Raw genomic sequence first — 13,073 nt, 5'->3', positions numbered from 1 at the left:
TTTGTTGTTTGCTGGCTGTAGTTTTTTGTTGTGCCTTTTTTTTGGTTTGTTCTTTCCGGTTTCATATTTTTTTGTTTGGTTTTCTTTCTGTGTTTTCTTTTTAATACATTGTGAACACTTCTTTAACATATGATGAGCATTTTTTGAATACACACCAATCTTTTTAATATTTACTAAACATTTTTAATAAACACTGAAGATTTTTCTAATATATGATGAACATTTTTAATATACGTTGACCATATTTTTAATATATACTGAACTTTTTTAAAAATTATACTGAACCCTCTCAAAGAAATTGTACTGAAAAATATGCTTTTTTGTTTTCTAATAGGGATTTGAATTATTTAGCTCCTTAAAAGAAAACCGTTTCTTTGTTTTTTGAGGGAAACTCGGTTTTTTTGTTGAGAGAAAAAAAGCGCTCGTGCCAGAATGGGCCGCCCCATTTCCCAGGAATGTAGCGCAATCTGTTTATTGGCCCGCCGACGTTTTTCTTCCGTTTCTGTTGCTACGAACTAAGGCCCACAACGCCCTAACAAAAACTGAGGCCCACAAACTAATGAGCCCCATGTGTCAGTGAGGAAGGCATGGCATAGGCACCACCCGCATCCAGCAAAGTCCCCTCGCCGCGCCGCCGCCTCCACCGCAGCTCCGCTTCTGATCTCTCCGCCGGTCCCCGAGACCTTCTCGCGCAGTCGGCCATGGCATCGCAGCAGCCATCCCTCGCCATCCTAGGTACGCTGCCTCCTCCCCTCACGGTGCTTTCCCCTAATCTTGCGCCCGTCTGACGTAACGCGCGACTGGGGGCCAACCGCAGTGCGCGAGCCCGACGGCTTCACGGTGTGGCCCGGCCCTCCCTACCCGCCTGGTTCCAGCCCGCCGCAGAGGCTCCCCAAGACGGCGTGCAGCGCCACGTCCTTCTCCAGCGACGGCTCCCGCCTCCTCGCGACGGTGGCCTCGGCCTCGGCTACCGTCTACGACTGCAGCTCGCTCTCCGTCATCAGGTCCTTCGACCTCCCAGGCCTCACCTCCGCGGCGCTCTCGCCCACTGGCTCGTACCTGCAGACCTTCCAGAAGTCGTCTTCGCCGCAGGTCAAAAATGTCACGGTCTGGCACGTTGACACCGCCACGGCGCTCTACCAGCACTACCAGAAGAACTTGTCTAAGGCCAATTGGTTCGTGCTACTAGAACTTTGGTGCTTAAATTATGATTCATGAACCTGGATGCTTAATTATACATGTACAACTTTTAATAGTGAGGCTGAACACTTCATATGATGGAGTGAAGTGCATCTGCAATTGTATCCTTTAGTTCATTGCAGGCATTTCATTGCTAAATAATTGCCCGTGGGTTGCAACGGGAGTCTAAACATTTTAGTAGTAGATGAGATTAAGCACTTATTTGGTAAGAATTTGTTGACTTACCAAAGAAAATATTATTTAGGAGAAAGATCAGATATGAGAGGAAAATTGCCATCTTATTGTTAAGCACTTGTTGACGTGCCAAAGAATATTACTATTTGGGAGAAAAATCAGAGATGGGAGGAACAAAATCAAACAGGAGAAGGGAAGGTGAGACCATATATAGTGAGGTTGGACGAAGGAGAGGTTCGACAAAAGAGAGGGTGAAACAGGAACCTTACGTTCTTTTTAAAGTACTAGAACAATGCCCGTGTGTTGCAATGCGGTATAAATATTCTAGTACGTTAAATTGTGATTTACCTTCCCATAATATGCGATTGTGTAAATAAATGTTCATCAAATTCTACCCGTGATTTACCTTATATGTTGATCATTAGTGATTTACCTGCCCATAATATGTGATTTTGTAAATAAATGTTCATCAAATTCTGCCCGTGATTTGCCTTACATTTTGATTAGAAATTTGATAAGTAAATTAAAGTGAAATTGGTTTACAAGGTAAGTAAATTAAGGTGATTCATTATTATACGGGGAAGGTTGGACGAAGGGGTGGTGGGAAGAAAAGTGAAACGGGAACCTTACATTCTTTTTAAGTAGTAGATAAAAGTAAATATAATATAATATAATATAATATAATATAATATATATATATAGAGAGAGAGATAGAGATAAAAATACAATAGATGTATATGAATGTTCCAAAGCTGCATATACACATAAATATCTCCTATCACCCTTTGTAATGTTTGAAATCACTACTGAATAGGTACGACTATCCTAGATTTGTGGTGCTATTGTTTTAACTTCTAAGACATCCATACCTAGTGTAGTTCAACAAATATTGATTCACACCCGGGGTAATGATTCCAACTAGTCAGGCCTTGGATGCTTCAAAATTTGCATAACTCTTGTTTCTAGGGTGCTACGTAATCTAAACGGACTGTACACCTAAGACCGCTAATTTAATTTAGCCATAGTTTGGAATGGGTGACGAGATGCATAAAGCTTACTGGTGCATGACATGTTGATTAAATTCATAGGCCAATGGTTCAATTTTCTGCGGACGAGTCAGTCGCTTGTCGGATGGCGACCAACGAGATGCAGTTCTTTGACACAAATGATTTCACTAAAGGGATTGTGTACAAGGTAAGATTACCAGGCATAGCTGCATTGCAGCTAGCAAGTGCTCCAGGATCTCATGTTGCTGGATTTGTCCCAGAGGCAAAGGTATGACTTACTTGCTTTTGACTTTTGCAGTGTTTCTACAGTGAATTAATTTCACAAACTCAATGGTTTTGCTATCTTTCTCCTTCCTTTTTTCTTGTAAGTAGGGTGTTCCAGCCAGTGTTCAGATCTTTTCTTGTGACAAGGATGCACAAAACCAAGTTGTTGCCCGCAGGAGCTTTTTTCGCTGTTCAACTGTTCAGTTTCACTGGAACAAGGGGTCTACTGGACTTCTTATTGTTTCCCAAGCTGATGTGGATAAAACCAACCAGAGTTACTACGGTGAAACCAAGTTGCACTACTTGACAACTGATAGGGCCTTTGAAGGAATTGTTCCTCTCAGTAAGTTCTTAGTTTTTGAAATTCTTCACAAGGCTATTTTTTAAAGTCTGGTCACTAATTCTATCAGCAATTTGCAGAAAAGGAGGGGCCAGTGCATGATGTTCAGTGGTCTTCTTCAGGTTCAGAGTTTGCTGTGGTCTATGGATGTATCCTTACTCTTACATGAACCATAATATTTCAGATTTAATGTCTTGCTGTTTTCTGCACAAGTGTTCCTTGACTGAAACTCAGTTATGCCTGCCAAAGCAACAATATTCAACAAAAAATGCAATCCTCTTCATGAGCTTGGTGAAGGCCCTTATAATACGATAAGATGGAACCCCAAAGGGCGATGTATCCTTGCAATGATTTGATCAGCCAGTCGTGCTGTGTTCTCTGGTTCGAGTGGGTGTATATATATAGGGTTGCTAAAGTGCGCTAGAGCGCATTACGATTATAATGCGCTCCGACCCATAGGAGCACGGGCGGGTCACATGTCCTACTCAGCATAACCACCTATTTTTCTTGTGGAGGATAGTAAAATCACAAGAAAGTATAGTAAAAGAATTAATCTTATTACTGATGCATCTGTACGTTCTCCGTCCCACCATATAATTTAGCTACATAGTAATGATCTATGGGGGAAATAGTAACAACATTAATTGGGTTACTGCTTATGCACCGGTTCAGTGCCCATGGACATTTTTCCTTTTTTATTTGATTGCTCATAATTTATTTAGTGTTTTCCGCTCTATACAAGATATTTAGTTAGGACACAACGAATTACTACTAGATCCAACTATATTTACTAGATTCTCGTTTTTTTTTACTAGAAATAAGGTCTAGATGGTAATGGTTTTGATTCTATTACTATGATAGACGGATTACTACATAACCTAATTATTTTACTACCAAACAACTAAGAAAGAAAAATGGTGCAGATTGAACCGATGCAAGTAGTAGTAATGACAGTTAATCTATTACTATGACGAGCGGGAACTTGTGTGTGCAGCCTGTAACGTAATTAATTCTGTTACTTTTTTTCGGATGGCCCATTACTATGTGTACTAATTTTCTAGCGAGACGAGGAACCAGTGGGTGTAGCCGTAATCGATTAATTCAGTTACCATATCTGCCACGTATTTTTACTACCTTAAGAAAATTAGGTGCGTGTGTGGGTGGTCCGTGTGTACTGGCCGAACGGCGCGTGATACGGCCGGAGCGTAGAATTAGAGTTCTACGCTCATGCTCGCTTTAGCATACACACCCTTTGTTATAGTATAGTTATTAGCATAGCAATATGCGTCTAGCAAATTATTAATGTTATTTCTTTCGTGTAAGAAAAAAATCATGTTTAGCTTGGTGATATCCTTAACCCAAGTTTGTTCACCAGTTATTGTTATAGCTGGATTTGGTAATTTGCCTGGTGATATGGTATGTCATTCCGCTAAAATTTGTAGTAGGCAATAGCCTTAACAGTTAGAATGAGTGAACATTCTGACTGGGGAAGTCTTATGTGGTTTAAGAGAACCTATGACAAACTATAAAGCAAAAAAGGGCATCTTTTAATATTTCTAGGACAAACTATAAAGCAAAAAAGGGCATCTTTTAATATTTCTTCAAGTGGTTGCCACATAGCTCACAGGGTATTTTTTGTCCAGGCTTTCTGGGATTATTCAGAAAAGAAGTTGATACAGAAAGCAAAGGCTGAATGGTCTGTCATAAGTGAATGGTCCCCTGATGGTCGCCATTTTATGACTGCTACAACAGCTCCAAGGCTTCAAATAGATAATAGGTACATTTCCTGCAGCTTTAGCATGCTAGTGGAAATGGTTTAGGATCCTTGCATGATTATCTTATATTTCCTGGTGCAGAATAAAAATATTTGACCACACTGGATCTCTGCAGTTTATAAAGGAATTTGAAAAACTGTATCAGGTACGTCGACAGCATATAACCACTTCTCTGTTATCTGTACCCCATTGGTCCTAAACAATTAGTAACGTGTTGAAGAAATATATATGCAAGCCCTCACATTGCACTCATGATTGTTGCTTTTCAATTGTGCAGGTTGACTGGAAACCAGAATCTCCTGAAAGATTTGTTGACATTGCTGAGCTCACGATATCTTTGAATGGCTTAAAAATTGAAGAAACAAAGAAGCAAGGTTCCAGTATTATCTTATGCTCCATGCTAGCAAGTCTGGACAAATTATTTTCTCCTATTGACTTGTCTAGTTTCAGGACAAGGTTCTAAATCGGCACAAACATCAAGCAAGGCAGCAAAACCTGCAGGAGCATACCGTCCACCTCAATCAAAGCACACTGCAGCGCTTCAAGACAAGGTAAATATGAGAGATACATCAAATTCTAGTTATCCTGAAATGCTGGGCTTGCTATCACAAACTATAGAACGAATCACATCTGTTATACGCATCACTGACCATGTGCTGATCAAATATTGACATTTTGTGGGGAATCAAATTTTGACTTCATTTGCTCGCTTGCCACTTTATACATACCGAAGGGTACGGTGCTGTCTGAGCACACTTTGCAGACTTCCTCATAAGAATTGGGATCTTTGATATGTGGACTAGAATGTCGAAAGAACAGAAAAAATGTGATGCCAAAAAATCATATGAATAATCATGATGGGCATCCTAGGATGAATCCATTCTTCAAAGCGATCTTGCTAAGTGTACCAGTAAATGAATAGGTGCCAGGTTAATAAAACCCAAACTGTTTCCGCCTTCCTCTCGAACTGAGCTATTTCTGGTCGCTCCTGAAGTCCTGCAATGCAGCACACTGCATGTGCATAATGTTGTGGTCAAACAGTAATAGCCTAGTCTTTGAGAGCACATATATATTGCGGGAAGATGTCCCACCAACTCATTTATTACCTAGAGAAACGAGTCGACATTTGGCATTTGTTTGTTTATTCCTGCAGAGTATTTTTAATATACTAGAAAAGAGTATACCATTGCTGCCTGCACCCGCAGGTTAGATTACCAGCATGTGCAATGACATTACGCATTCTACGACATTTCACTGAAATAATACTGTTTGCTGGTTCATGATTTTGTATCGTAACCTGATTACAGCGTTAATGGATACCGTCAGGTTAGATTACCAGCATGTGCAATGACATTACGCATTCTACGACATTTCACTGAAACAATACTGTTTGCTGGTTCATGATTTTGTATCGTAACCTGATTACAGCGTTAATGGATACCGTCAGATCTTGTTTGTTTTGGTTGCTCTGTAATCCCATAACACGGTATTAGACAAGCCTAGTACAAATTTGTTACCGGTCGAAATCATCCGTAATGAAAAGCCGCTATAGTCCCCCCTCGCTTTCTTCTCTGCGATTTATGCTGGTTAAAGCGTCGCTGTCGCGGTGCCACCGCCACCAGCCGTCGACGACCCGTCATTGCAGGCGCCGCCGCAACCAGTCGCTGTCTTTGCAGCCACCGTCGCTGCTGCAAGCTGTTGGCCTCGCTACAATTCGACATCTCCCCCAAGACACGAACGATGTGTCCTCCTTCCTCGCTCCCCATGCGCGGTAGGGAAGCTACAGTGCTACACTGGTGTTCCCTGTGTCCCTTCCTTCTCGGCTTGGACCTGGACACCATGCTTCCAGCTGGTGGTTACGTCGTCCTCGGCTGATACATACCAAACTCTAGTATTCATTAATGTTACAACGTAGGTAGCCAAACAAAATATGATCTTTGCCCATACCATTTACGTTAGATTTGCGTTTGCATTACCAATCTGGAACCAAACACTTAGTTAATTATTATTTTGTACTCTGTATGTTATACTACCTGCAGCACTCTCTGTTCGTAGTTCAAGTGGGTGAGAAAGCTCTCATTGCTCTTATATCATATACTGACTTTCCACATTATTTTGTTGAATCGCAGCTTTTCGGTGGCCTTGCTCCTACCGGGTCAGTTTCTTCATCACGGCCTGCATTTTCTTGTTTTTATCTTATGTCACTTTTGGCTCTATGCAACTCACCAACCTTGGAAATGAAACAGAGGAGAGATGAGCAAAACTGCATTGAGAAATAAGAAGCGGAGGGAGAAGCAGAAGGAGAAGAAGGCTGGGGAAGGCTCTTCCGCTGATGACAGCTGATCCACTGGCTTGTTTTGGCATTTTTCGCTGCTGAGTGAAATTCATAGTGACGAATAGTTCCTTCATTCCGAAGAAGAAATGGCTATGCATCTTGTGAATGAGAAATGACGCTTTCCAGTTACACTGTAATATGTGAGACTCGAGTCAGAGGCACAAGAATGACCATAGAATTTTACTCGACTTTTCGCGCCGAACGCACGGACAGTTTGTGTAACTATATCACAGAAAACAGTGGAGCTATTTTATTTTGTTTGTCAGATGCATGTATTTTTTTTTCTCCTAGGAAACACATCAGCAGCTCTGGTTATTCATTAAGCTGTAGAGAAGTGCCGCCACAAGACACAGAAAGAAGTCAACACAACCGCCCTGAGGTTTCAGGAAACGATCACATTGCCCCCTGAGCTTTGAAACCGGCTATTTCATCCCCTGGAGTTTGCAGAACTAGATAAAGCACCCACTGGGAGCTTTGATCTGCTCCGACGAAGAGAGAAGTCGACGCAGCCTTGCGTGCATGGAAATGACCATCACTGGACTATGACATTACACGCCACCCAGCGAGCAAGACCGACGACACCCACAAACATTTTTTTTAAATGGACACCCACACACATTCGTTGACAGCATCGCATCCCTATTCTTTTCAGGCAATACTTCACAGCAGCAAGAGCGTGAGAAACAGATAGATGGAATACATTACATCAGGAACTCGTTAACTGGTCTTGAAACATTGGTTCATGATATTCATTGCACAGTGGTACTAATCTTCCATGTTCTTTTCTTGTATTAGAGGATTGTAAACCAATGCAAAGGATGCCAACGACATCCAAGGACCAAGTGCTTAGATAAATATTCAATTTAGCCACATTGGTTCTCATATGGCTTTTACAGTTTCGATCCATCGCAAAATAGGTGACCAGCCATGACCTACATCTGATTAGCAGGCTAACCATCATAAATAAGGAATAATCGGTCTCTTCGACTACAAAATTTCCAACAACTTATACCCACATTCAAATACTTGACAAACCAGAGACAGAAATACACGCTAACCAACAAAGAACAACACCATCTGCCCCGTCAGGAAACTCCATCCATGTAAAACCTTTGCTCCAGCCAAGAAACGCAGCCAGTACCCATCTCACCCACACAACATCCATATTCTTTCAAGTGTCAGAAAAGGACGGTGGAACGCCAGAACTAAGACTTCTGGGCATGTGGACGCCAGTTCCCTCTGCAAAGCTCCTCCATAAGATGAACAAACTTTTGAGGCTGCTGCCACCACATGGGTTCCGTAGCAGCTGGCCTTTCGTACCGCTCTTCTTGAGAGCCCTCGTTTTGCATGAATTTCTCCGAGAAATTGCGCCATTGTTGCATGGAGCGCTTCAGCCGGGCAGTTCGCTTACCAGTAACCAGATATCTAGTGTAGTCCCTCGCAAGACGGTACAGCTCCTCCCCTCTGATAATATGGATGTACTGCACACCATCACACAAAAATACAAGTGATTTAGATTAAAGTCACGAGTGCTTAATGTTAAGGATCAAGCTAAGCACAAATACACAACTATGAGACTTTGTACAGGTATAAAGGTCACTTGTTATTCCCATATTGCATGTGGAGGATGCAACCTATTCATACACAAGAAACTTACTTCATAAGCACATGGTACGCAGTACATAACTAACACACAATCTTCAATACAACCCGAACCAAGTAAGCAACCAGCAATGAACTAAAATCTTTCAATACAACCCGAACCAAACAGCGACCAGCAATGAACTAAAATCTTTCATTACAACCCGAACCAAGCAAGCGACATGCAATGAACTAAAATATTTCAACCTGAACCAAGCAGGCGACTGGCAATGAACTAAAATCTTTCAATACAACACGAACCAAACAGCGACCAGCAATAAACTATCTGTCAACATACAGCGCTTGATGACTAAAACATACTCATAGAAAACTATTTTGGTACAAATGATCCGATGCTGGTTCTAATCACAAGGAAAATGCTAGATGGCACAGTTATTGTACTAAAAACTAACTATATAACAAGAAATTTCCTAAAATATAACCTAATTATTTGCTGAATAGCCATTAATCATTATAACATAACTAGAAAGTGGAGCTACACTACAGTTTACAAATCAGGAGCGGTAAATGCAAATAAATAGCATTCTGAAAGAAAGGATAAACACAAGAAGAAAGCAGTGATAGTTACCACAAGTATAAAAGCAACAGTTGCTAAGATAACTTGGACTACTTCATCCAATGATTCCTTGAATGATTCATCTTCTGGGCCACCGGAACCACCATTGCCTCCACGCCTGTTTCCATTCCCTCCACCTCCACCAGATGCTTGTTCTCTCAGCTTGGTGAATTTCTCTTTCAGCGCATCTTGTATGGGTCGTGGCTTTTTTGCATCAGCCATGGCCTTCTTCAAATGATCCATAAAGGGCTGTAACAAGGCAACAAACAAGTTAAGCAGACTGTCCTGCCACACTCCTAATAGAAACCAAATCAAATGTATGTACATGCACCTTTCCAGCACAAATCATACGGTGCATAAATTGAGAATATAGAACTCTAGTGCCCCATACAGCTAATGTTTACTTCTATGACCAAGCCAGACCATGCACCTAATTAGAAACCCAGAATATTGTTTGAATATGAATACAAAACTGTGTCTGTTACAATAACTTGGATGGTCCCACATAGGCTCTATTCTGATCAAATAAGCAATCATCAGTTTTTTTGTCAAAACAGAGAAATATCAGACACAAGCAAAAATAGCCTTTCGACCAACCAAGATTACATGAGTTAAATATCTTAGTTTCAGGAGCATGCCATAAGCATGTTTTGGGAGAAGGTGGAGCAAGGTTGAAACAAATAATGACAGATATGTTAGTTCGCTTTGAGAAAAGAACAATAGCATTCATGACTATTTTATGGGTTTAGACACATACTCTCATCATGCATAATCAAGCATAGAAACACGGAATATGCTTACATCATTGTCAATCTCAGGGTTCCCTTTTCCACTTGAGGCGCATACAGGAGTAAGCCTAGGATGGCTAGCAGCAACAAGAACAAGGCGTGGGTAGATATGCTTATCAAGCTTGCGAAATCCGAGAGGACGTGACCGTAGGGAATACTGGGGAACAGGTAGTAATCTGCAGGTCTTCCCAAGACCCGTTATGGGTCTGTCCACAATGAGCCCAGTATGAGGCTTGCAAGTTGTAGCTTGGAAGTAGCTCATGGTTTTCTTTTGCTTGAATCGCCGAATTCACCAAAGACAAGCCTGTAGATTTACAGACAGCGTGAGTTTTTTCTACGGAACAATAAATGAAGTAGGAGCAATAAACCAATCCATGTTCTTGTATTCACCATAGTTCAATCATACAAGTGGAAACATATTCAAATCTATACTCTATACCTACTAATAAAGGGCGGTGATATGCTTGGTCTGTCACGCACTTTCTTACAAAAAATCCCTGATCTATATGAGAATCAACCCGCAATACCAAGAAAACGATTTGCCAAAATAAAATAAAAAAGATTAATATTTAGCAAAGCACTGCTTCGGGCCAATTCGTATATTGATACAAAGGTGTTTCGAGCCAGGATCGAACTCACAACCTAACCTCCCCGTCAACAACTATATACAGCCAACTGGGCCAGTTGTTGGTTGTGCTATAACAGACTGTTCGTTTGATAATTAATAGTCCCACCTCGCTTCTTTACATAAATTTTTCATAACTTAAATATGTTGGGGACTTCCCTACAGAATTAAGGAGGCGCCTTGAGAATAAACAAAAATAGGTGTGAGTCCCGGCATGGGGAACGAAGGAATTTAACTTAACCGGGTGGCTGCACGCTCCCTATAAGAAGAGAAGACTCAATGATGAAACAGCAGGTGCCTATATAAAGAGAGAGACCCAGTATAGAATGAAACAGACCCAAGAAGGAAACGGGCGTGTTCATCAGTTCCTATGAAAGGAGAGGCCCAATACAGAATGAAACAAGACCAAGAAACAGCATGTGTATGTGCCTATAAAAGAGAGACCTAATAATAAAGAATGCATTGGTTATCCATGCAATGCACAGAGAGAATGCTCCTGCTCACGCATGCATTGGTGCCTATAAGAATGCTCCTCCAATCAGCGAACGCTATGCCAACGAAGACCGGGAAAAAGACAGCAGAGATAATTAAGCCAAGCCGGGCCTAATAATAATAAATCAGGACTCCTCCACTCCGTGGCCCTCCGGCCATTTAAAACCCTATAAATAAACTAACAGAAATCCACATGCTAGATTTGTACCAAGCAAGCATAATTCATGTGTACTAACGGAAATCCACGTGCTAGATTTGACAATGAAGAAATCATAATGTTGAAGAAAAAAGTGTAGCTTTATTACCAATTAATCGGTTGAAAATCTAGCATAAACACTAGCCACAATATCAACGCAGTTGTTTTCTACTAAATAAACTAATGGAAATCCACGTGCTAGATTTGCACCAAGTAAGCCTAATTCATGTGTTCTAACGGAAATCCACGTGCTAGATTTGACAATGAAGAAATCATAATGTTGAAGAAAAAAGAGTAGCTTTATTACCAATTAATCGATTGAAAATCTAGCATAAACGCTAGCCACAATATCAACACAGTTGTTTTCTACTAAAGCAGACTGGATTTAATAGTAGTCATAAAGATCATGTGGACTAGGCAATAAGTAGTAGGATGAAACATGCTTCTGTTTTTTTTTCTTCCTCTCTTTCCAATGGTTGCAGAGAGTAGCTCATGGAGGGCGGCACTCACGTCGAGCTTGGCGAGATTAATTTCTAAAGCTCTAAGCATCCCCTTGCGCTAGCGCAGTTCAATGACAGGTGTGTCGCACGATGGCCGAGCTCATCATCTTAAGATTGACAACGTTCGGATGTGTTGTCATGGGGGGTGAGGGGTCTTGACCATGCTTATTATTGCACTACGTCGCTAAGATATTAATTCTCCCGTTGCAACGCAGGGGCATGTTTGCTAGCAAGAAGCAAAGTGGAAATACATCGAGGTTGTGAATCTATTGACGGCTTCAATTTCATCAGATAATCTTGAACAAGACAATTTCTCTTCTCCAGATGGTAGATAAAAGCAAATGCATAAGATGCAATCTTGTGGTTTAATAACCACCTTGAGGAAACATTTAGCGTGGTTCTCACAATCTCAGATCTGGATGTACGTAATGCCAAATGCCAAAAATTTAATACGGAATCCACAACTAAACATGCACTACCTTGCTCATGCTCAAACCAACTTATGGAAAACCACAAGTTAAGTGGATAAAATTCTGCCTCAGGAATGATGGCGCGGAACGACTAAAGATATGCGGACACACAGCTACAAGGAATCTCTCGTCCCTTCCCATACAACAGAATGAACCTTCTCCGGGAACTCCGTCATCACAAATCACATGCGGAAACGCAGCGGGCCGGAAAGGGGGTCGTAATCGGCGGTAAGAAACAGTATGTTTTGTTGATGCTGAAACAGTGAGGGGCTCAGATAAGGGTAGAGGCCCACCACGCCTCTCCCCATCTCCGCGACCACAGCGCAAGCCAGAGCATCCTAACGAACCCTAATCAAAGTGGAAGGTGCCGCTAGGCACAAGCCACGAACACGACGACCGTGAGACGGGCAAACCAAACGGAGACGAGCGCACGGGAGCACGCGAACGCCGAAGGCGAGGGTCTCGGATCATGTGAATACGCGGGAGGAAAACGGGGGCGGCGGAGCAGGCGTCACGGTCGCTTACCTCGAGCACCACGGCGGCGGAAGCGGAAGGCTGGACCCCGGCGGTGGGTGGAGGCGAGGCGGGGTTTCCGCGTACGAAGGGGGAACGAGAAGATGGGACGGGGAAGAAGGAAGGAGGAAGGGAAAGAGGCGATTTGGATTGGGGTCCTCGTACTCGGCTCGGCT

General features: G+C 42.0%; 2 protein-coding genes across 2 annotated transcripts; one reads left to right on the top strand and one right to left on the bottom strand.

Annotated features, from left to right (window-relative positions):
- Positions 1-562: 562 nt before the first annotated feature.
- Positions 563-7,360, top strand: LOC123127646 (eukaryotic translation initiation factor 2A). The gene is made up of 13 exons (XM_044547410.1): positions 563-735; positions 818-1,175; positions 2,463-2,649; positions 2,754-2,988; positions 3,066-3,134; positions 3,220-3,321; positions 4,361-4,401; positions 4,629-4,762; positions 4,842-4,905; positions 5,038-5,134; positions 5,211-5,311; positions 6,890-6,915; positions 7,007-7,360. The coding sequence occupies exons 1-13, from the start codon at positions 702-704 to the stop codon at positions 7,101-7,103; spliced, it is 1,545 nt and encodes a 514-aa protein (XP_044403345.1). The 5' UTR covers positions 563-701; the 3' UTR covers positions 7,104-7,360.
- A 534-nt stretch (positions 7,361-7,894) lies between these two features.
- LOC123127647 (uncharacterized) lies at positions 7,895-13,073 on the bottom strand. Its single transcript, XM_044547411.1, has 4 exons — positions 12,910-13,073; positions 10,115-10,405; positions 9,326-9,562; positions 7,895-8,576 (listed from the first exon to the last, which is right to left on the bottom strand). Exons 2-4 carry the CDS (start codon positions 10,361-10,363, stop codon positions 8,301-8,303), a joined length of 762 nt encoding a protein of 253 aa, XP_044403346.1. The 5' UTR covers positions 10,364-10,405; positions 12,910-13,073; the 3' UTR covers positions 7,895-8,300.

Source organism: Triticum aestivum, chromosome 6A (genome assembly GCF_018294505.1).
Source record: "Triticum aestivum cultivar Chinese Spring chromosome 6A, IWGSC CS RefSeq v2.1, whole genome shotgun sequence".
In the NCBI taxonomy this organism is placed as follows: domain Eukaryota; kingdom Viridiplantae; phylum Streptophyta; class Magnoliopsida; order Poales; family Poaceae; genus Triticum; species Triticum aestivum.
This window is presented reverse-complemented; position numbering and strand designations above follow the sequence as displayed.

Excerpts from the sequence above, each read along its gene's own strand:
- LOC123127646 (XM_044547410.1), top strand. The coding sequence starts at position 702 with ATGGCATCGCAGCAGCCATCCCTCGCCATCCTAG. Across the intron at positions 736-817 it reads GCCATCCCTCGCCATCCTAG|TGCGCGAGCCCGACGGCTTC; the intron begins GTACGCTGCCTC and ends GGCCAACCGCAG. Across the intron at positions 3,322-4,360 it reads ATGGAACCCCAAAGGGCGAT|TTATTGTTATAGCTGGATTT; the intron begins GTATCCTTGCAA and ends TTTGTTCACCAG.
- LOC123127647 (XM_044547411.1), bottom strand. The coding sequence starts at position 10,363 with ATGAGCTACTTCCAAGCTACAACTTGCAAGCCTCATACTGGGCTCATT. Across the intron at positions 9,563-10,114 it reads ACCCTGAGATTGACAATGAT|CCCTTTATGGATCATTTGAA; the intron begins GTAAGCATATTC and ends GCCTTGTTACAG. Across the intron at positions 8,577-9,325 it reads CTGTTGCTTTTATACTTGTG|TACATCCATATTATCAGAGG; the intron begins GTAACTATCACT and ends GATGGTGTGCAG.